The sequence below is a fragment of the Centrocercus urophasianus genome, unplaced genomic scaffold, assembly GCF_019232065.1.
Source record: "Centrocercus urophasianus isolate 14NV4802_14NV808 unplaced genomic scaffold, USGS_Curo_1.0 seq_30, whole genome shotgun sequence".
Taxonomy (NCBI): domain Eukaryota; kingdom Metazoa; phylum Chordata; class Aves; order Galliformes; family Phasianidae; genus Centrocercus; species Centrocercus urophasianus.
In genome coordinates, this window is record NW_024884867.1 from 12,139,404 (window position 1) to 12,161,879 (window position 22,476).

The 22,476-nt window shown below is 44.7% G+C and overlaps 2 protein-coding genes across 6 annotated transcripts; one reads left to right on the forward strand and one right to left on the reverse strand.

Annotated features, from left to right (window-relative positions):
- Positions 1 to 3,228, reverse strand: SDF2L1 (stromal cell derived factor 2 like 1). The gene is made up of 3 exons (XM_042829229.1): positions 3,060 to 3,228; positions 2,341 to 2,537; positions 1 to 1,058 (listed from the first exon to the last, which is right to left on the reverse strand). Exons 1-3 carry the CDS (start codon positions 3,217 to 3,219, stop codon positions 780 to 782), a joined length of 636 nt encoding a protein of 211 aa, XP_042685163.1. The 5' UTR covers positions 3,220 to 3,228; the 3' UTR covers positions 1 to 779.
- Positions 3,229 to 3,528: 300 nt separating this feature from the next.
- Positions 3,529 to 21,148, forward strand: YDJC (YdjC chitooligosaccharide deacetylase homolog). 5 transcript variants are annotated; one of them, XM_042828571.1, is made up of 6 exons: positions 3,529 to 3,720; positions 7,759 to 7,931; positions 13,513 to 13,657; positions 16,990 to 17,089; positions 17,790 to 17,967; positions 19,443 to 21,148. In XM_042828571.1, exons 2-6 carry the CDS (start codon positions 7,774 to 7,776, stop codon positions 19,765 to 19,767), a joined length of 906 nt encoding a protein of 301 aa, XP_042684505.1. In that variant the 5' UTR covers positions 3,529 to 3,720; positions 7,759 to 7,773; the 3' UTR covers positions 19,768 to 21,148. The 5 variants fall into 5 exon arrangements, with proteins under 5 accessions (XP_042684505.1, XP_042684502.1, XP_042684501.1 ...); XM_042828568.1 differs by lacking the exon at positions 13,513 to 13,657 and adding an exon at positions 15,960 to 16,119 and having other exon boundaries at positions 3,530 to 6,855; XM_042828567.1 differs by lacking the exon at positions 13,513 to 13,657 and adding an exon at positions 15,960 to 16,119 and having other exon boundaries at positions 3,530 to 3,720.
- The last annotated feature ends 1,328 nt before the right edge of the window (positions 21,149 to 22,476 follow it).

Genomic DNA, 22,476 nt, shown 5'->3' on the forward strand with positions numbered 1-22,476 from the left:
TTTATTCACATCAAAGTTTATAAAATTTGAACATTAATTAAACAAGTAGTAGCCTTCTGCACCAGCCCCTAGAGCAAAAGTCCCACCGTTTGAGAATTAGCAGTATCACAATCAGCAGAAAAAGACACAGATTTCTTCAGAGAAAGGTAATAAATAAAAACTTGTCTTCTTGCTTCAACATACACAGTATTTTCAACTTTTCCATAAACACAGAACAAAGCTCATGAAATACATTGGAAGCAATTTTCCGATGGACTGAAACATTTTCCTGCAAGGTTGAAATAGCTGAATTTGACTCATTCAAAAGGCACCATTTTCCAAGAAATATTTTCCCTTTCTAGACTTACTCCACCTCTTCATTAATAGCATTCTCTCACTAGCTAGAAATAAGTTTCCAAATATTTAATTATAATCGAAAAAAAGATTACAAAATACAAAGCTCTGTGGTACCTGGGATGACAGAGATGTACTACTTTGTTTTTCCATTTCTTTTGATTTGGAGAAGTAATGAACAAAACAAATGACAGTGAGAACTAACACGTATGATCTAGTTTCACCAAATAAGGTTGAAGATTTAGAAAGGATTTCTTAAATAAATGTAAAATGTCTTAGCCTGGCAGATGTCATTCCCACAGAAGCGCAGCATTCCTAGAGTGAACTAATGCCCTTCAGCAACACAGAAAGTCAATCACTTAGGCAAGGTAGGACTTTTTAAGAGACCAAGTATTAGCATCTCTGAACACTGGAGCAGGATGAATCTTATTGGATCCTCTGGCAATTCAGAGCTCATCGTGCTTTGCAAGGTCCATACTGGGTTTGATGAAGACTCCTTCCATTGCTTTCCAATAGTTGTGATGATTAGCAGTGGGCATGCCATGAACTTCCCGCTGACCTCTAATGGGATGGCCATATTGCTCCCCCGTAATTGAAAGGAACACCTCAGTTCCTGCGTGCTTGAAGCGCACTGCATCCTCCCGCTCCCAGTGTGTCCCACTGCACTGCACAATCCATATATCGAGGTCATCTCCTTCACCATCATCACCAAAGGCACTTACTTCCTGTTAGAGACACAAATCTCCTGAAGTGAAAATATGAGCAAACGCTGCCAATGCACACACAAAAATATCAGCCACAAAGCCAGCAAAACTTAAAGGCAAGAATGCTGAGGAAAGAAACATTACACTGCTGTCAACAGCTCTCAGATCCAGAAGCAGCAACTCTCTGCAACTACAACTTGAACATAAGTTGCCAACAAACTCCAACACATAACCTGAGCGTGAAGTGCCAACAAACCGCAACATACATTAGAAATTAAAGACATCTCGAGCAGAGGTCAGAGCAATCCCTCTGACAAACAATTTCAAAGAAATAACACTAATTCCCCACTAAAACAAGTTTATAACTGTAAACATTCAATTTTGTAACACGATTCTTCATAGTTATCACTGCAAAAAGTTTTTAATCACAAGGTCCCAACATTCTAACTTATTAAGGAATTGTATTCCTTTGTTGCTTTTTTATACCAAGATTACAAGTCAACAACTATTTTGGTACGTAGTGTTGGACAGACAGCTGAATGGCTCCTCAAAAAATAAAGATGGAGAACCATTACGGCAAGTAAATTCCTGCTAAAACAAAAGTTAGAGATCAGATTTCATTATGTGCCCCCAAAACTCCAAGTCTTTTCATAAACGCGGAAGGCTCAACTCCAACTGATTAAAGACTCAGCACAGACTGAAAAATCAGATGGCTAGAAGTGATTAACAACTTGAAAATAGAACTGCAATAGTTTGAACCTACTGAGCTAATAATTTAGGGTCATGTTAATTCAAGCTTATGTAGTCCATACAGCGTCAAAGACAACATACCAATTGAAAATCAAACTTCTTTGTTAAGAATATGAAATAAACGTTTGTATTCAGAACCACACCTTACTTCTATAAGACCAAGGAACTTGGATATAGTTAATCATACGTGTCCTAACTGTCTGGCTCTAGATCAGTCTTCACGGTATTAAGAAAAGTGGCTAATGTCCTATAAAAGTGCTAAGCATTTCAAAACAATCATCAGAGTATCAGTGGTGCAGAATAAAGAAACCAATATATGTTTGTAAAAACTATAGTGACAAACTGATACTGGTAGATATTACATTTTGCCTCTGTCAGCACCCTTTAACACATTATTCTACAATGCAGAGAAGCAACTATATGAACTTTGCATATCCAGAGATGGCAGCTGGCATCTAACTCTGATTCTTCAAAAGCAAGAAATATGGAAAGAGGTATCGTCAGTATCAGTCATGCACTATTTGTACAAAACTTATGATTCAGAACAACTTACTTGGTTATTGGAGAGCGGCGATGGGAAGTGATGGGTGTGCAAGTTTTTTCCTGTGTTTACATGGGTAAGTCGTATTGCCTGCCCACATTTCACCGGGGTTCCGCGTTGGCAGCTGCCATCAACCTTCCCACGAACCCGCCAGTAACTGTTGGCATCATCTGAAGCTTCAACTCCTGTCACCGACTGTTGCCCACTTCCTGTTGGAACAGAATTAAATGGCAGGAGACCCAACCCACTCCTGGAGCTCAGGAAGTCCTGAAAGACCTGAGGAAAGCTGCTTTAAACACGAAGGCACGACAGTACTAAGACACACTTCATTCTCACAGTTAATGTACCGGCTCCTGGGAATGCAGGTACCGTAACCTTTAGGCCGAAGAACGTGACAGAGGCCGCCGGCGCAGCGCAGGGCTCAACTCAGGGAGAGGGCAAAGCATCCCCTCACACTACAAACGCAGGAGATGCACGGCACTGCCGCGCCCCGGGCCACAGCCGCCTCCCCTCCCCTGTCCCCGCCCCTAGCCCACGCACAGTCCCATCGCCGCCCCGGCAACAGATCGCAGCAACCTCCGGCTTCATCCCCCGACCCCCTCACAGCCTCCCGCGGCCATTTCCCGCTCCCTGCCCCTCTCCCGCCATTTCCTCGCCTCCTCAGCGCTCCCCGCGCCGTTTCCCAGCTTCTGGCCCCTCAACGCGGCGCCTCCCGGCCCGACCCCGCTCACCGGAGCCGTATTTGACCTCGTGAGAATGCAACCGAACGCTGTGGCGGGTGTTAAGCAGCTTCAGCACCGAGCCGCAGGTTACGGCGCCCGGCGCCAGCTCCCTTCCGCCACACAGCCCGCACAGGAGCAGCAGAGGGAAGAGGCGACAGCCACCCCGCATCGCGCCGCAACCCACCCGGCACCGCCGCCACACAGCGGAGCGCGCTTCCGCAGCCCCTCAGCGAGCTCAGCCAATCGCTCCCCGCCAGCACCGCAGTCAACCAATCACCGCCCTCCCTCCGCTCGACCTCCATCTCGCACTGGGCCGCGACCGAGAGAACTCACAGTTCGGCAGGAGGAGCTCATTGGGCCGAGGGAAAGAGGCGACCAATCAGAGCAAGCGGCGTGGCGCCTCCCGGGGCGGGACGCGAGGGCATGCTGAGACGCTTTTACCTCAGCGACGGGCCAGACGGGGCCCTGCGCCGGAAGCGGGCTTTTGTGGGCTGTTCGGTTCGCCCGCCTCAGCGCCTGGCTGCACAGCTCCCGACCTCTGCTGCGGCCGTGGCCAGGCACGGAGCGTTATCACCCCCGGGCGCTCCCAAGGGTACGGGGAAATCCGTGCGCTTTCCTCACGAGGAGCTTCCCCTTGCTGAAAATTGCGTGTCAGTGGACAGCCTGCCAGGTTCGTTACAGCAGCATTCTCATCTAACGCGTAGTCGGGACTGTTAGAGAAATAATCGCTGGCGACAGGCCTCGCAAGGAAACACAGAGCAAAGTGTGTGATGGCGTAGCTCTGCGTTAGAGCTTCTCGCGCTGGGGTGTAAGTGCCACACAGAGTAATGCTGACTGCAGTGTGGCTGGTGGTGGTGATCGTGTCTGGTTTTGCACCTGAAAGTTCATCTGCTGTGTTTCAGTTCCTTTTGTAAACTTCTTCTAATATAAAGAGATTACTAGTACCTATTCTGTATAACAGGAAACTGGATAAAGAAAGCGTTGTACTTCATTGCATGGTGCTGGAGACTGAAGGATTTTCCCCCCAGCAGATAATAACAGCCTCCTTTACCAATAGGGTACAGCTATGGATAAAGGACACAGGAACTCCTACATAGTCCATTAGTTTTTGCCTCTGGAACTCATCACTGAATTGGTCCGTATCTCAGGAACGGTCTGGTGTGACGCTTCCAAAATCAGCATCATTTAACAGAGGAAAAACTTTTTATCTTATTAGCAATGCAGTAACATGTAGAAGAGCACCTGCCTTGGGATTTAATTATTTGTAAGGATTGTATTCTGTGTTGGCAACAGCACAGAACTGCAACATCATACTTTTCTATCACGGGATGATTTAGAAAACACATTAGTACTGCTGGCTGGAAGAAACATCGTAAGATGCTCAGATGACACTTTGTCTCTTCCACCAATCTGTGAGGTTGTTTTCTACCCATGTGATACCACTCACTTGAGTGCTCAGGGCTTTTTTCATGCTGGTCTGTTTTATGTATCTGACCTAAGAACAATTTCTGACTTAAATGTCAGACTTACCTTACAAGAAGCCTGTGTCCTAAACTCAGTGACATGTTCACATTTGCGTGCATGCACACAAGCCTGGTGTGTTTACCTGAGGACTAAAACTTCGTAGTCCCAGTACACACACACACACGAAAGTCTTACACTGATAGCCAAATGCTATATTTCTTTGTCATTCTAAGAAACCTTGCTAAGACAGGAGCTCACATTTGCACTTGTTACGCATATGGCAAAAACAGATGTCTGTAGTTGCCATTTTAGCCATGGAAAATCAATCATATGGGGCTTTAGCTAGCACCTGTTTGTCTTTCTGGGAGGTCACTCAGCCTTAGTGCATTTAGTACTGTTTACACGGTACTCCCTAGGATGCTTTTCAGTTGTACTTTAGAAATGTAATTGTGTTAGAACAGTTGCCAACAAAGAACCCTATCAATGCTGAACACCCGTGGCAATTAACAGCCACCTCATTGCTACAGCGCCCGCCATAGTTTCTAGCAGAATGCTGTAAGTGGCAGGTAAACTTGACACAGAAATTAACTAATGGTGCATGTTGGGAATGGAAACGACAGCATATTCATAGGAATCTCATTGTGCTGCTTCTGTACACACACAGAATAGTTCAGCAGCGCTGCAAAAGTGAAGTATACGGTGTGCAACTACAGTGCCTTCTGTTTTCAGACACTTAACCCTGCAGTCATTTCATATACTTGATTTTCAAGGACTGAAAGCACCTACAATTTCCACTCAGGTGCACCTCTAAGTACAACCTGGCTGTCCCTGAAAAGCAGATTTTAATGTAATTTTGGTGTACAGGAATGGGAAATCTGTAGCACTTGAAAATTTCAGAGGGAATACACTAATCCAAAGAAATGTATTACAGAAAAGGATTTTCCTTCTTTTTATATTGGCCTTTTTATAAAATGCTGTAAGTTTTCTGTTTGCTGCATGCAACAATAGCAGTGACTGACAACCAAGGTAGCATGGCAGACAACTCCTGGGATTGATGTACACCTCAGAAAGTAGTGCATCTTTGCATATAGACAGCCTCTGATTTATGAAGAACATTGCAATAACATTGCCTGGTTTCTCTTTCCTGGACTGTCAGTAACGCCAGGCAAAATATATGGGGCACAGTTCTGACCTTATTAGGATCTGATGCAAAAATAAGTCTGAATGAGCTTTTCCAGTGACTTTTCTGTGCGCTTCGTCCTCTCACTGGTGGCAGTAAGGACAAACTACTGAGTACAAGAGAGTAACATTAGAGAATCAGGCCTGTAAACAAGCTGTGTTAAACATATGTAGCATCTCTCACCTGTGCAGAGTCAAGCAGCATTGGTAGTATTAGAAAGGAGGCAGAAAACCTTGGAGTTTGCATTGGTAAGGGAAAGATGCATCTGTTATTGATTCATGACATTACTTCAGGGCCATGCTGATTTAATCTGTTGTAGTAATAGCCCTCATCAGTAAATGAAGCCATGGGTGAATGAGAGCTTCATCTAGAAGAGGAAGCAAGTAGCAGCGCGCAAATATCCGCTCAGAAATGCCAAGGGCACTGGAAGCCCTTACAGAACATGAAAAACTCATCTGTAACAGAAGTACACTGCTGTGAAGTGATGGAAACGCAGATACTGCCAGATTTAGCAAGTTCTCTAATACTTTTGAATATCTCTCATAAAAAAAATTAATTCCATGTAATCTTTCTTATGGGAAACTAAGGGGGCAGACCTCCCATTTTTGCACTCCTGCTCCTTAGAAGAGGTTAACGGTAACCCTGAATTCACAGATGTGCGATCCCGGTGCTTTCTGAACTGTCACCCTTTCCCTGCTCCAAACATCAGATTGTTATTTTTTCTGCTATAATGGGAATGGCTGAATAATTTGAAGTAACATTACAGACTGAGAAGGGGCGTGTTCTGCTTTGCTGGAACTTCATGTTTTCCTTCTGCGGGCTGATAACAGCTCCCATTCAACATTTCTGAGCTACTCAGCCTGTTTTTTCACTTTCACTCTGGTCGGTCAAGAATAATTTTTCTACAGTAAGGAAAAATGGCAGTTGAATGTGAGGACGAGCAGGATTTTACACACAGCATGATGGAGAACTGGCTTACGTCCAACCCTGAGCGACAGCACGTGTTAGGAGCGGCCCTTCCCAGAACTCTGTTCTCTCTGCCCTTCCCCAGTGGGGAGCCGAGATCTGTGGGGATTTCCTGAGAAAAGTTGGCTGACATGAAGTTCTGAGACCGCAGAGTTCACACCGCCGACAAGCCAAGGTGGCGGAAAGATGCGAGCGGTACGGTGGGGATCACGGAGCGAGGAGCCGCGCGTTCGCGGCATTGTCGGGGCGGTTCATTTTGCACTGGAGCACTCGGAGCGCCTAACGGAATTACTCGCAGCACCTGCAGCCGCCGGCACGAGCCTCCCCACACGCGACGCCCGCACCTGCCGAGGCCGACCCGGGCGCCTCCGCACCGCTCCTCGCCGTCTCGCGCGGCGCCCGGTGCCTCCCCCCAGCCTCCCTCCTGCGTCGCCGCGGCCGCCAGGGGCCGCCGGCGGAAGGTCCCGCCGCTCGCAGCGCCGAGGAGGAGCCGGCTCGGCTCGGGCGAGCCGCCCGCGGGGGCTGCGCACGAAGAGCGGTGGGACGTGCGGCGGCGAGGCGCGTGCGGAGCTCCGCCGGCAGAACCGGCACTGCGAAGCGGCGGCGGCCGGGAGCGCTGCGTGCACGGCGGCGGCGGTCAGGAGAGGAGGTAGGCGCCGTGTCCTCGCGGGGACGCGCCGTGCTGGCCGCGCCGGGGGCCGGCGGGATGCCCTAGGCGTTCTGCAGTTCTGCCGCCTCGCTCCGGGCCCTGCGGGTGAGGCTTGGGAAAGGGAATTTGAACTCTCTGACGCGCTATTAAACTAGCGCATAGAGCCCCTGATCTTTTATGCAGTTCAGTGCAGTGCAAAGTGGAGGCAGGCCTGCCTTTCTGCAGAAGGTGGCTCTGGTGCTTTCTTTCAGGAAGCAGGCACGGTGTGGGCTGATGGCCACGCACCAATCCAGCTGCTGTACAAACTGTGAGACAGCAGGCAGGCTGAAGTGACGGGAGTCCACAAAGAGCTGTGTCATGGTTGGGTTTGACCTCGCTGAGCCTGCCTTTTTCTCCTTGCTTCCAATTTGCAAATTGTTGATTTTTTTATTTTATTTTTTTTAAACTAGCCATGACCTCTAAGGATGTTTCAGGCAAAGCTAATAGTAACTGGAGATGACTTTGGCTACTGCCCTCAGAGAAACCAAGGCATCGTGGAGTGTTTCCTAGCTGGAGCTGTATCTAATGTGTCCCTTCTGGTCAATGGAAGTGCTGCAGCAGATGCAGCCAAACTGGCAACGAGGTAAGCTACTTTCTTTAGCTCCTGTGTGGACAGCCTGCTCAGGCTATTGCAAAGAAAGCTAATCTCATCAAGCTGCCTGTTCAGTAGCTCCAGTATGAACACTGTATCAGAATCTAGGCTGGCATAAGAAAGTTGGATTCTGGGCATCTTTACTAACGTCCTTTGAACCACTGACATGTAATTCATACCCCAAATGTGGCTCTTCCTCTGGAATTATCTGCATTGGCCATTCTATTAAGGTAAATAGAGAACCACTTACAGTTTTACTTGTATAGTTTGAATTTGTTGGATTTTCTTTTGCCATATTTCTAAAACATACATACCATTGGAATGAAAGCCTGTGCTACACTTTCAGACCAAAATCCTAACCCTAAAACCATTGGGACACAAGTGTAGAAACCTTTACTTCTAGTTTAATTCAATGCATTTGAACAGATTGAGTATGAGGACAGCCAGGCTCTTTTCAGAATTTGGAAAAGGTATAATTCTGCAGAAGGTCAGCAGAATGCTTGGCTTTTTCAACCAGAAAACCAATAAAATCAATGTTTCTATTCATTTAAAAAAAATCGATAAATCAATTTGTGAAACAAGATCAAAACAAATAAGACTCCCTACTCCATAACAGCAACAAAAAATCCACGATCAAAGAAATCAAAACCAAAAGCCACCATCCCCCCATAATACCTCTTGTCTGTGTTGTACATACCTTTGCTCCTTCATAAATTTTTCAGAGGTTTGTGGCACATCTGACAGAGTAGCAAATCAATAGCATGCGTTGTTCTCCTGGGCTAGCCCAGCAAGTCTTTTAATAGACAGTTTAGAAGGTAAAACCCAGCTAATGCTTTTAGCTTCTATGTGGGCAGGGACTTTGAAGTAGGAACGCATCCCAGAGCAGTAAGGCAGAGAAGAAAAACAGGAAAACAGAAAAAGGAAAGGAGCTGTACTAGGACTAGAAACACTGAGACTTTAAGCTTCAGATACATCTTCTGCAAAGGTTCTCCTTATTACTCCTCCTTATTACTGTGCTTTTCAAGGTACTTGGAAATTGCCTGCAGCTTCTCTGGTGAAAATGAACATTGGGTGGTGCAGGAAAGTCAGGGTGTGATGTTAACAGCAGATTGGTCTTCTGTTAACAAGGCTGGAGATGGCACATGAACACTGGGAGGGGAACCATCCCTAGGCTGATGAAGGGAAAGGCAGCAGAGCTAGGCAGAACACTGCTGAGATACCTAAAATCCTGTTAGTAAGTAAAATGAATGAAATGTAAAACAAGGAGATAAAGCCAGCACATCTCTCAGACATATAGGCACCATGAAGCCCTTCAAGCCCTAAAGCTCTGGTAATAGCTCCACTATTTTAGCTGAAGGCTTTTAAATATAGAATCCACCTGGCCTCATTTCCATAGCTAGAATGTAGGCTGTGTAATCAGAGGTTTAAAAACATCTTTGAGTCCAGGTCACAACACTTGTGCTAACAGCTGATATGGCTGTTTGAAAAAAAAAAGCCGAGTTGTGTGGTGAGTGACAGCAGAAGCTGCAACATGCTGCTGCAGTTTTGCTCTTCTGGAGGGTAATTTTGAATTGTACATGTGAATTACATATATTTAAATCTATTTCTGAGAATATAAGCTGGGTGACTTTGGAAACATCTGTTAGCACTGAAGATTAATGAGCCAGGTTCTACAATTCCTCACTTGTCTGTAATTTCCTGCAGCTGTGTTCAATCCTGCCCATGCATGGGGAGAGTGTTTGCAGGCATGGGGCAAGTGATCTGTCTAATGCAAGACTCAAATCAGGTGGTGCTAGCATACCTATATTAAACTGACATCTGAACATGTAAATAAAATCATGTCACCCCTAAGACATATAGGCCAGACTTATTAAAAATAACATTTAATCTTCATCTTGCAGTGCCATGATGCAAGAAGATTAGGAGGGGAAAAAGTATGACTCACTGCTTTACTGTCTCACCACTCTTACTCCTTTTACTCCTTCTTTCCCTTACTTGGTGTTATCCCCTATCTCACTGTGAATGTTTAAATTTTACAGTGTTTTGGGTTCTGTGCCCTGTTTTTTCCACCCCCATGTTTGTGTTATCCCATAGCTACCCATCTAAGAAGTACCACACCCACACATCACAGAATCACCATGGTTGGAAAAGACATCAAGATCATCCAGTCCAACCATCCACCTATCACCAATAGTTCTCTCTAAACCACATCCCTCAACACAAAATCCAAACGTTCCTTGAACACCTCTAGGGATGGTGACTCCACCACCTCCCTGGGCAGCCCATTCCAGTGCCTGACCACACTTTTAGAGAGAGAGAACTCCACAGCAGAGCTTTCAGCCTGTGACTAGACAGCAGTGTAAGCTGGGAGGCTGGATCCATCACCAATTGAAAAGAAGTTTGAAGTAAGCAGGTCGTGCTTTCCTGTGTGCATTGCAGCATTGTGATCTTTTGCACACATGATGCCAGGACTGTCAGAGTGCTGGTGTTTCAGTGACTTGTGGAGATCATGTATAATTCTTGATAAATTATGGTGTGGCTGCCTGTCATTGCATGTTTTGAGCTCTCCTCCTGTCTTCAGTTAATTGCATGCAGGGAAAGTTAATGTCTGCAACAAGGCAGCTTTTCTTGCAGGATAGTTTTTCTTGAGCACTTTGCAACTCCTTGCATCCTTCAAGAAGAAACACTGTTCCTCTGGAATTCTACTATTTCCTGCATTTTCCCATAGGCTTCTGGGTATGCCATCTGTTGCCCTGAGTTTTAATTAGAAGACTTGACAGAAGTTTGGCAGTAGTCAGCAGGTGGTTTTACCAGCTCTAATACAAACTAATTGCGGAACCAAGGAGTCAATAATTCACCTTTCCTAACATTCAGGCTTTGGATTTCAGGCTTTTCTTATTTGTTTCCACAACTGGGCTGAAAGAAAGGATCTGGTTATTTCAGGCAAAAGTGTAGTTTCACCAGAGGCCTGATTCACTGTCAGATGACAGATGATAACAATTGCTAGAGCAGTGCACAGTGAGAACAGCAGAAGGAAGAACAGAATTACTTTGTTATCAGTAACTCGAAAAGTTTTCTCTTGATGGGGCGTAAGACTGAAGCGATGTCCTGGTTATCCAGGTGATATAATCTCATATATTTATCAAGCCCCACTTTGAGACATTGCTCTTGGTGCTTCTTCAAGAGAAGGGATTTATGGACTTGAAGGGTTATTTTGTTGAAAATGTGTCTTCATTTTTCCATAGAAACACATACAGAGATGGCAGAAATGCAGAGACCTACAGCTTTTTACCGCCCCTTACCAGCCCAGTTGTGACTGTTTGGACCTTCTTCCTGTTTTCTAGGTTATTATGTCCAAACACTTAAATAGTGACAAATTTTAGAGCACAGCTTCAGCCTTCCTGGCTTTTTTTTTTTTTCCCCTCCTTCTTCTCTGCTTAATCTCAGCTACACAAAAGCTGAAGCCCCCACAACAGCTGGGTACATTTAACAGAAGAATCTAACAAAACCACATTTAATTGCTGTGTATGTTTTCCTCTTCCTTTCCCATCAACACTAATTGCAAAATGTGTGTGTAAATTGTGAATTAATTCTGACCCTTCAGTCGATGTCTGATTAATCTAGAAGTCTCTCATGCTTCTCATCACCTGCTTTATCTAACTTTTAATCACAGGCAGGCAGTTCTGCTGTCAAACTGAGTTTGGATTTAGGACAGCGTGCTGAGGCCTTAAACTGAAATCCCAAATCAGATTGATTTCAGAGGGCCCAGCATTTTTTGATGATGTGGAATCATGGACAGTAGATCTTCAACTGATACAAAAATTTAATTGAAAATAAAGGTAGAGCCTTACACAATGTACAGAACCAGTTCTTAACACTACAGAGGATATGGGGTGTTTCTGTCTACAAGAGTAGGTCCTTAGCAGTAATAGAGCAAGCCAAGATGGTATTTGATAGGATGCAGTTAGACAAAATGCTGCTATAGGGTGAAAGCAGGCAGTGGGTACAAAACAAACAAACATGCAAATGCCCACATTGAAAAACTAATATGTGCTCTTCACATAGAGCATGGCTTTGCTTTGTCTGGATTCAGACACTTGAATAATTACTGAAACGGGATGTCTGGATATTTATGTGAGGCCCTTAGTTGCATCACGCTTGGTCTGAAGCCCAATGAAACAGTGATTTCCCAGATAAGGTACAAACAGGATGTTGAAGGTGGGATCTGTTTACCCATCAGGGAAAAGAATAAGTGCCATGCTTACCCCAGAGTATGCCTTGAGCAAAGAATTGGCAAAGGTCTGGTATTAGGGAAATCAAGTAACTTCCACAGTGATTACAGCAGCTTCAGGGATCATAGGGACTGAACAGAGCGGCCAGTCAGGAGCCAGGGCACAGCTGCTCATGCACCAAACTCAGAAGCGTGCAACAAAGCTGGCAGCATTTTAAAGTGACTCAGTTTAGGGACACAGTCTGGGGACCCTTTATGCAACTGTACAAAAACCTGTTGCCTCAGCAGAGATTTGTTCAGAGCACTCATGTGGCAAAATAAGCAACTACTTGAAAAGGAAGCAGTTCATCTGGTTGTATTTCCTCTATTTCATGGGTATCCAAAATTTCAGCTTGCCTGAGCTGCAGTGAGTGAAGGAGAATTGTCAAGGGCCATATCTACATTGGTTGCTTCACTAGTAATGTCTCCTGATTATATCTATGGAAGCTACAAGAGATATAAAGAGCAAAATAACTCCACTTAGAAGAGCAAACTCTCAGCCAAAAAACGCACTTTTTCAACAATCACCACATCTGTGATCAAATTTGTGCATCAGGAGAGGCTTGCCAACATCTAGACTCCAGCCTCCAAAAAGGAGGTGGAAGGGTCATTGTCGCTTAAAACAACAAATAGAATTAATTTAGAGAGACCACCTCATAGATTTGTGTCCATATTGTTTTGTGTTGGCAGTGGTAGTTGTTACTGTAGTTCTTATAGCAGAAACTGTTGCTTGAGTCTCAGTGCTCATCCTTTTAAATTTTATGTTGGTAGAACAACTAGCAGTTAGATTTGATTGGCAACAGAATCAGCACAAATTCTGCCTTATCCATAATGCCTGAGGCAGAGGATTGGTTATGAGGGCAGACCCACCGTAGCTGAACTCTGCTTCCAGTGTGGCATCACATGCTGAGCTGAAGTATCAGTCTTTGCTTCAGCATTTCTGCTAATGAAATAGCAGGTATTTTATTGCCTTTGAAAAGATCTGGACAGCTGTGTTTGTGTAGGGGAAGTTCCCTTAACTTGACTTTTTTCCCTGCCTTTTTGTCCCCTCTCTCCTGCAACACAGTATGCCTTACTATTCTTTGGTTACAGAAGCTACATGTCTCTGGTGAGAGACACTCCAGAGTACTCTGAAGAGCTAATGCAGTGTATTTAATAGTAGAAGAAAGCCTGCAGGTTCAGTCTTAAAAGCCAAGCCTCAGGGCTTTAGATAGAGCATTATTGGATCCCAGTCTTCTGAGGCACAGCCCAGGTGTTACCGTAATATTGAAGTCTTACTCATTTTCATCTCATTGCTCTTAGGGCTTCAGAGACTCGTGCAGTGTCAGGATTGTTTGGGATGAACATTGAGCCCCTGGGCACGTGGTGCTGGAAGGAGCATCACCTGACTCATTGCATCCAGAGAAACAGGAAAGTGCAATCTAGAAGCAGAACCCTGCTGTGCCCAGTGAGTTGTCCACCTTCTCATGTCCTTAAAGCTCTCCTGGCATGTTTGCTTCTGTGCATCTCCCATAGATGAGTACTTCTTCTGAAGTTTCTCACATGCTGTGTTTTGAGTTTTGGTGCCTGTATCCCAGAGCTGTTAAACACTAACGGTTCCTCTTCAGATTCCTTCACACCAACAGTCACTCAAACCAGCCAAGACTAATTCTAGGAGAAAACTATTAAGATATTCAGCTGGTGTTTACCAAAGCTCTGAAACGTGCTCTAATGTTACAGAGAGAGTCTCCCCTTACAGTGAGAACAGAGCCAGCTCTCTGCACTTCCACATTCTGCACATTCCCCAGCTCCAAGGCTGGTTTCAGCTCAGGCAGAGAAGCAACTCTAATGCTGTGCAGCACAGTGCCTGGCTCCCTGGTGTCCCACACCTGTCAGAAAAGTTTGCCTTTTCCTGAAAATAGCATTGCTCACAGCATTGCACAACTGGAGGTTCATTTGATGCCCTTGGGAGACAACACGACAGGGCCCAGCTGTTCATTTCTTGCCCTCCTACATCACAAGAAGGCAAGTGCTCAACAGACAGTTTTCTGTCTGCTAATTCATGGTAGCACATGCATGCTTTTCTTCTAGACAGCAGTGGCAATAGTGCAAGAAGTGCTATCAGCTGACATAGTCAAAACTTCCCAGAGAAAGGATAAAGAACCTGAGATTTCTGAAAGAATGAGTTCCCCCTCTACCTTTGGGCTCATTTGATGTACACAGCAGGTCATGGGAGGAAAGGGATGTTCTTCTGCTTCAGCTCTTCTCAGAGTTGTCCATACACTAAGAAAGAGCCTAAACCAGGTCAGGTGCCTAAACCATAGTCCTTTAGCACAAGACATAGAGGAACCAGGACGAAAGAATTTCAATCCTACAATGTCTTAGAATGGGAAGGAAGTCATTTACCCTGACCTGGTCCAACCCATCCACAGTCCTTTAGTCCCCAGCAACTTTGCACTTCACTAACGAGCTTCAGAACAGCAGCTTATTGAGTCAGAGAGCGTGTCTTGGAAGAAGTTTCAAAGCATCATTTTGTCCACCCTCAGAGAATTTCAGAGGTGGTAATGAAGCTCAGCACAAACCTGAGAACCAGCATGGATAGAGTGGTGTTACAAAGAAAAGGAAGGGTGCTCACCTGTCTCTGAAGATCTAGACTCACAGGAAAGACTTAACAAGAGAAAGATCTCCAAGCAGAGACCCTTCCCCAGTGGCACTCAGCCCTTAAATGCTAAGAGAGGTGCAGCCAGGCTGCGCCCCTTCCTGTCCACAGCTGAATTGCCTTCACCTGTGCTCCCAGGGCTGGCTGGGTCCTGTCCCCAGGTGCTCAATCAGTGCTTCAGGCCGTGACTCAACAGTTGCCATACACGCCAGGTTACCCTTAAACTCAGAAAATATTTACGCTTGTAGTCTTTGCTGTTGCCATAATGGCTGCCTTAGGCACTATTTAGGTACAGCTGGATTCCACTTATGTGTAACTTTGGATGAAATTGTCAAGTAAGACTGAAGTTTTGTAAAGGCAGCTTTTTCAGTAGTATAAACTCTGGAGTTTATTAATTGTTTTCTGAAAGAGTTACTGTAGCAGTAGTGCTGAGTTATGGCCGGAAGCAGTGACCAAGCACCTGGTGGCAAGGCAGGGCAAACCTAGGTGAGCTCAAGTGCATGCAGTGCACGTGGGTGACTGGAAGGGTTGGAGCCATGATCAACCCCTTCTCAGGCATTGTGTAAGGGTTGGCAGTGGAGGTGAGGGTACCTCGCTGGAAATCCCTGTGTACCTGAGGCCTTCCAAATGTAAGCATCTTTTTTCCTTTGTTTCTGTGTCCATGGCTGCTGCACTTGGACTTGTTCTCATTTGCTGCAGCTAAAGAATTAGCTGCCCTGCTGTTATTGCTGTGCTTTCCATCTTATAGTGTTATGGTTGCAGTATTCAGATTTTTCTGTCATTTGCTAGTAACTTCAGGACAGATACTAATACCATACAGTTAGTTATAGTTTTTAATACAGATATGAAATTTATTCTGAGATGTATCACGGCTGCTCTCTCCACGTGAGCCAGGATGAGAACGCTGTTGGGGAATACCATAGGCTGGGCAGGTTTGTTATCTGGATATATTCTGCTCTGGGCTATTCTGATTTCCTTTCTAAAAAAGAAAAGGTCCAAAGCAACCACAATAATCTGGATTAGTCCGGATCTTTCACAGAAGCCTCATGCTTTTGATGCAGTGAAGGAGGTAGAGGTGTAAAGTTTAAGAGGTATTTTATTCCTATTACAGATACAACATCCCCATAGGACTGCACGCCAACCTCTCTGAGGGCTCCCCTGTATGTGAGGCGCTCAAGACAAACTCTTCTCTGCTCAGTGAAGCTGGATTTTTTCATGGGAAAATGGGATTCAGAACAGCTCTATCAAAAGGCCTCCTAAATATGTCAGAGGTAGGAGAAAGCCACATACATAGCAGAATCAGTAAGTCATGGCCTGAAGCAGTGATTGAGCACCTGGTGGGAAGGTGGGGGCAACCCAAGGGAGTTCAGGTGTATGCAGTACACTGCAGCGTGGGACTTTGCCCCCCTGCTATTATTGCTTTGCTTTCCATATTGTAACATTACGCACGTGCAACTTGCTTTCCTGATACAGCTCAGCCTACACTTATTCCAGCACATAATAGTTGAACATCTTTTTGTAGGTCATGTCTGTAAGTGTGCTTACAGGTGAATCTAGGCTGTGGTGCCTTGGCATCTGAAATTGGCTTTCTGTGTCCTACACATAATGCTGCTAAAATCTATGCAGTCTTTGACAACTCACTCTCCCTGCTTCTTTAAAACATACACTAGTGTGCTTGTTAACTACTTATCTGAGGAGGCAGAAGAGATATTGAAACAGATACCTGTGAAGAACCTGCGATCAATAAAGGGAAAATGCCAGAGAACTTCTCAGTAGACTCTGTGTTATCTTGAGAGGCTCTCATTCTCTAGGCAGATATTTGGTTTTGCACTGTTAAGCAAGGATGGGTGTGTTCTAGTGACCAAAGCTGCCTTTCAAAGTAAAGGGAAATGGATATTCAAATATCATAGCTTTAAAAAAGTAAAAATAAATAAAAAATCACAGCAGCAGCATCATCCACTCAGCCAGAGCCGAAAGGAGACCTGTACTTAGGAAGGATGCCAGGCAGTCCAGCGCCATTACCCAGCCAGCACTTCGTGCCTTTCAGTGCCATATCCCAAGTACTAGCAAGCAAGGTCTCCAACACCCACCTTGCACCCTCCTGCTCTCAGCCTTTTCTTTAATCCTTTTCTGCTGTGTAGGTGAAGCAGGAGCTGAAGGCCCAGGTGGATCTGTTCCATGAGCTAACAGGCCACCTACCTCCTCACATGGATGGACACCAGCACATTCACGTTCTCCCAAGTAAGCAAACACTCCTTTTCTTTCCAGCACTAAGCGGATGAGAAGCCCCACTCTTGCCATGGCTCCCTGGACAATAAACCTTATAGGATTTGTGTAAGGCTCTACAATTGCAATTGTGTTCCCATCTTGGACAAGTTAGCCTCTGAGATTGAAGATTGGGTGCTACAAAAGCTGTGCTGTTGGTTGTATTTCTATTCCAGTCTTTATCTGTGGGTTTCAGCTTGTTTTTCGTATGTATATTATAGGCAAGTACCAGTGTCTCAGTTTTCCAACTAAGATCATTGTTTGTATAGAGATGGAAAACTTGGCAAAAAAAAAAAAAATCAGTATTTCCCTGTGTTAACAATCAGCTGACTCAAGAACTATGGCAGGGACTTGGTGAAGAGTGTGTTCCCAACAGTACAGCCACCGCGGGTTTACTCCAGGACAAGGCTCCCAACCTCAGAAGAGGTTACTGGACTAAGCACTCAGTGCTGAAGGGGAGACAAGGCACATACAGCAGTTGTTGAACGAGTAATGCTTTCAGGTATTTCCACTTCAGAAGGGCGCTTTGATCCAGATGAGCAAAACCATTTCAGCAGAAAAGTCAAATGAGGTTTTATGTTTAAGACACTGAAGGAAAAATGTGTCTGTGCTAACAGCTTTCAGGGGATGTGAGTTGGTTATCTGATTCCTGACTAAAGTTTCTTTTTATTTACAGAGGTCAGGCACGTGTTTGCAGAAGTGTTAGAGGAATATGGGATTGAATACACTCGTGTCCCAATAGAGCCAGGCCTTCATAACTGTGACTGGATTGAGCCATCCCTGATGGACTTCTATGTGGGAGTAGAAGAAGATTCTCTGAAGACAGTGGATGTGTTTACAAAGCATGGAATAAGGTAAGACAGGCATTACTCCTTCTTTTTGGAGTAAAACTTTAAGATGTCTCAGTTCCTGATAAGATATTTTCAGAATGGAACAAGACCTCTTTCTCTTTCCAATCTGGGGCTTACAAGGGAATTCTGCAAGAGTACAGAAGCTCTGGAGACACTATGGGTTACTGTGCAGATTTGTTTGAGAGGAGATGATTCACTTTTCGTGTGAAATGGATTCTTCTCAGGGTGTTTCTCAACCTTTCATTCTCTTACCATTTCAGATGCCAGAGTAATGCCACTTGATTAGAAGCGTTAGATATGCTTCAAGCACTGGAACTTTAGTTGTAAGATTTAGGGAACGTTTTTGAAAGATAACTTTTTACATCCTTGAATTGTGAAGAGAAGGCTTTAAGTAGCAGGAAATAAGCTAATTAAGAATCACTATTCATTTTGTGGAAGCAAGAAGATCATAGGGCGTACAATGCCAGAGCAAGTGATCACTGCTTTAAAGCAAACAGTCTTGTCAGTGTCGTGTGAGTCATAATTTTACAGATGAACGACTCTTCAGCTGAGGTCCATGCACTCACCTGCCCTTGGATGATGTTACTTTTCCTTGCTTTCTCAATTGACTGAAGTATTGCCTTCTTGGCTTTTAGGTGAAGTTGTCTGTTGATATAAGCTGGATGGCAGTATCGCTTGCTGTCAACTAGCAGAAGGCCAGCATTTCACTGTGCCCTTTCTGTGCAGAGCACTCAGACTGTACTAGGACAGCCTATTACTGAGAAAGCAAAGGGCACAGCAACTCAGAGTGAGAAATTGGGAGAAATGAGCCAGGAGCAATGCAGGGGAATTTGATGGAAATTCCCCTCCAAGGATCTCTGTGCCACCCCAGGGACCATGTTTTGGTAGCGCAGGGGAACTACTGCTCCACGACGCTCTTACTGCCCTCAGGGTGGAACTCATATGGCTGCTAAGGGAGCTGTGCCTTTATACCTGTTGTGGCAACACCCCCACAAGTGGAAGTCTGTGGCTGTCTTTTGCATGGAAGTGCTGCAGTGGGCCAACGTTCCACCTCTTCTGCTGCTGCTGAGAGTGAGGAGGAATCGATTGCTACTAAACAAATGTGTAACTTTTACGTAGGCCTTTATTTTCCCTACTAAGTTAGTTGATAGCAGCATTTCTCAGTTACAGCTCTGTTTGTCCTTTCACTGCTAATAATGTGCACCTTTAAGCTCTCAGATGCCACACAATTCCAGTGCCGTGACAGCATACATTATCAGAGTAACAATATAAATGTTGGTATCTGAGCTATGCTGGGACTTTCTGCCAGACTGAAGAGCTGATGTTCTAAACAGTATCTTGATTTTGACAACGAATGAAAGAGCATTATTGGCTTGTAGTTACAGTTTTACTTTTGATTCCTGATCTACTGGACATGACACACTTTTGTCTAACTACCTCATTAACATTGATATCTGTGTTCCCACCTCTGGCTACAGGTGGCCAGACATTTACATAGGTTTGAGTACCATGGGCAAGAACATGTCTGTGAGTGCCATCCAGAATGCCATAGACACCGCCATTGTGGAGTTCACATCCAAGATGCCTGCACACCCAGTGCCACAGCGCAGGACGGTGACGATTGAACTGATGGTGCACCCAGGGTACCCAAGCGTCCCTCCCATCGGTGGCTGTGGGGAAGGACCGGATGATTTCTCACAGTCCTGGGAGCGCCTGCATGAACTCCAGACATTAATCAGGCCGGAGCTGCAGAGCCATTACAAAACAAGGAACATTCAGCTTTGTTCATTCAAGGATCTGTAAATATACATATTTGCATACCTGCGTTTGTACTTCAAGGGTACACAGTTGCTAATGTCCCCGTAAGCCGGACCACGTTCCCAGCCTTTGTAACACTTTGTGAGTCAGTCATATTCCATGTGAACCTTCAGCCTGAAAGTCCTTGTCCTGTTTGTTCATTTTAATTCCAGTCATGAAAGCATCTGAGCTGCAATGAGCCCCGTACATATTGCTGTGTTTAACTGCATTTTAAGATGTAGACGTGTTACTGACTTTCTGTGTGGCACTTTCTTCTTTCAGACTGTTGATGCTCATTTCCTGTGCAAAAGCAATCTACCTAACATCATTTTAAAGCGTTTTTTAAATACTAAAAAAAATTAATATTGCCATCTTTTCTAAGCAAAAAAATAGTCAAGTCTTTTTCTGTTGTAATGCAGTGTGAGCAGAAAGCACTCAGGTATCTGCTCCAGGCGCAAGGCCCTGCAGAGCTGGGAGGGCATCTTTGTGTCACTTTGGTCACTGGAGCTGTGTGATCCACCACTCCTGTGCACCTGAGGCAGTGTTTGCTCTGTACAAACACAAAAAATCATCAAGGACACTTGGTAAAATATTTTCTCAGGCTCTTTCCTAATTATCGTAACGGAGCTGATTTGACACGGGACAGTTTTTTTATCTTGCCACACTGTGCCCGTGCTGTGCAGAACAGCGGAGTCCTCCCAGGAGCAGTGTGAGCAGCGCCTTGGGTGCTGCAGTTCGCCTCACCGCCATCTGAGGGCGCAGTTTACGCGGTGTGGAAACAAAACGCGGAAGACCGCATCTTCAGAGCTGCGGAAGGTAACTGAGGTGCCAGAGCGCGGCTGGACGCGCGAGTGCCATCTGCTGCCCTGCCGCGTGCTGCAAAGACGGTGCGCCAATACTGCAGCTCCTTTTCCGCACTGTGACCGTGGTGTGATGGATAATTTAAACCTTAATCTAAACTTTTGAACTGCGCAACAATTGGTGACTTTGCGCTGTTCACAACCGTTGGGATGTAACTTAGCTCAGCTTGTATGATTTTCTTCTAGCTGAACGTGGAAATGAACACAACAGTCTTACCTGAGCAGAAGTTGTTAAGAAAGGCATTTTAGAAATACCTCATTGTCAGATGAGCAGAACTGAAACCCAATTTTTTAAATTGAAATGAGCTTTAAATGTGTAAATGAATACAGAGCTTCTGAAAGACTGGTAAGTAAGGAACCTTTCCCTTGCACGGAATGCATTGAGGAGGTTTCTCAGGGGCTCTTCACATTCACCACCGAGTTGAGACTGGAAGCACGCACAGGCTGCTGTGATGCACAACACTGTACACAGATAGCCGAGGTACAAACATGAAATCTCTTTGAAAATAAAACCATGCCACAATGCCTTTGAGAGCAATTTTTATTAGGGTAGCAGAATGGAATTGCAGAAAGCCTATACCAGTGTTCATGGGTGTAGTTGTTTTATTTTGGATTTTCAACTGCATGTTCAGAATTCAGCATGGCTTAGGGAACCAGAGAGCACAAGAGCTTGATTTCCTGAGTTAACAAAGGGTCTGATTTCTTTTTCCCCTCAGACTTCAACCACACAGTACAGTATTTGATCTTTATCTTCCTTTTAGAGGGCCACCTGCAAACAAAAGCCATCACTTATGTTACACACTTCATGATTAAAAACTGAGCTCTGAAACACACACAAAGAAAACTGATGGTAATGCTCATCTTCTGTGTGATCTTTACAAATGAAATGAGAACAGCTAGCATACAGCACTGCTATAGACCTCTACGAATCAGCTGAAGCTCCTTCAGTTACACAGCTCTTCCAGTTTCCTTACAATGGCATCCAAGCCACACTGAAATAAATGCAGTCTTTAACCTGAGAGGCTTACAACCAGAAAGTATACTGTTTAGTAGTAACGATGGCAGCAAACTAGTGCTACAGTCGTTTTAAATAATAAAAATAATGCAAATTTAAAGAACGTTTCAATTGTGAACAGACATGATCAAAAAGTACAGTGACTCGGCTGATGCGAAGTTACACACTTCAACAGATAATTTGGCATTATTTTATTACGAATCTGAGTGAGCGTGAAGGAAACAAAATCAGTACCAACTTTCTGCAACCAAAGACACAAAGATGTGATAAATTTGGTAATAGTGCTCTCACAAGCCAGGAAACACTTAGGGAAGGTAAGTTTCCGTAAATAAGGTGAATGTGGTTTAACTTCATTTACCTGCCAAAGAATCCATCTAAGAACACTTAACATGAAATTTCTTAGCTCCCTAACTAATAAAAAAAAAAATTACTTTCAGCAGAGGTGAGGTACTGGGCTGTCATTGTTCACTAAATCCAAAATAAAAGCCAGATGAGAAGGGCAAATGAAGGAATAGCAAATATACATTAAAAACCAATAGACCTACAGCTTGATGCACTACTTCTGCAAGGTTGCAAAGGTAGAGGCTGTATTAAAAGTGACTCTAGGAGTATAGACAACCATCCAGATGTGAGGGATTTTCTAATTCAAGTTCTTGCAAATCAAAGTGATATGTACTCCCAGCTACCTATGGATTTCTGGAAGTCTGTTTACTCAGTAACATACTCAGGTTCTACAGGTGGAGAAGGCAGTTTGATTGTATGGCAGTTTGATTGGAGCTACAATCACACTTCAGACTTAGGACACACAGGCAGAAGAAAAGCAATAGAGACACAGTAAAG

Excerpts from the sequence above, each read along its gene's own strand:
- SDF2L1 (XM_042829229.1), bottom strand. The coding sequence starts at position 3,219 with ATGCGGGGTGGCTGTCGCCTCTTCCCTCTGCTGCTCCTGTGCGGGCTG. Across the intron at positions 2,538-3,059 it reads CGAGGTCAAATACGGCTCCG|GAAGTGGGCAACAGTCGGTG; the intron begins GTGAGCGGGGTC and ends CTGTTCCAACAG. Across the intron at positions 1,059-2,340 it reads CGCCGCTCTCCAATAACCAA|GAAGTAAGTGCCTTTGGTGA; the intron begins GTAAGTTGTTCT and ends TGTCTCTAACAG.
- YDJC (XM_042828568.1), top strand. The coding sequence starts at position 7,774 with ATGTTTCAGGCAAAGCTAATAGTAACTGGAGATGACTTTGGCTACTGC. Across the intron at positions 7,932-15,959 it reads GCAGCCAAACTGGCAACGAG|ATACAACATCCCCATAGGAC; the intron begins GTAAGCTACTTT and ends TTCCTATTACAG. Across the intron at positions 17,968-19,442 it reads TTTACAAAGCATGGAATAAG|GTGGCCAGACATTTACATAG; the intron begins GTAAGACAGGCA and ends CTCTGGCTACAG.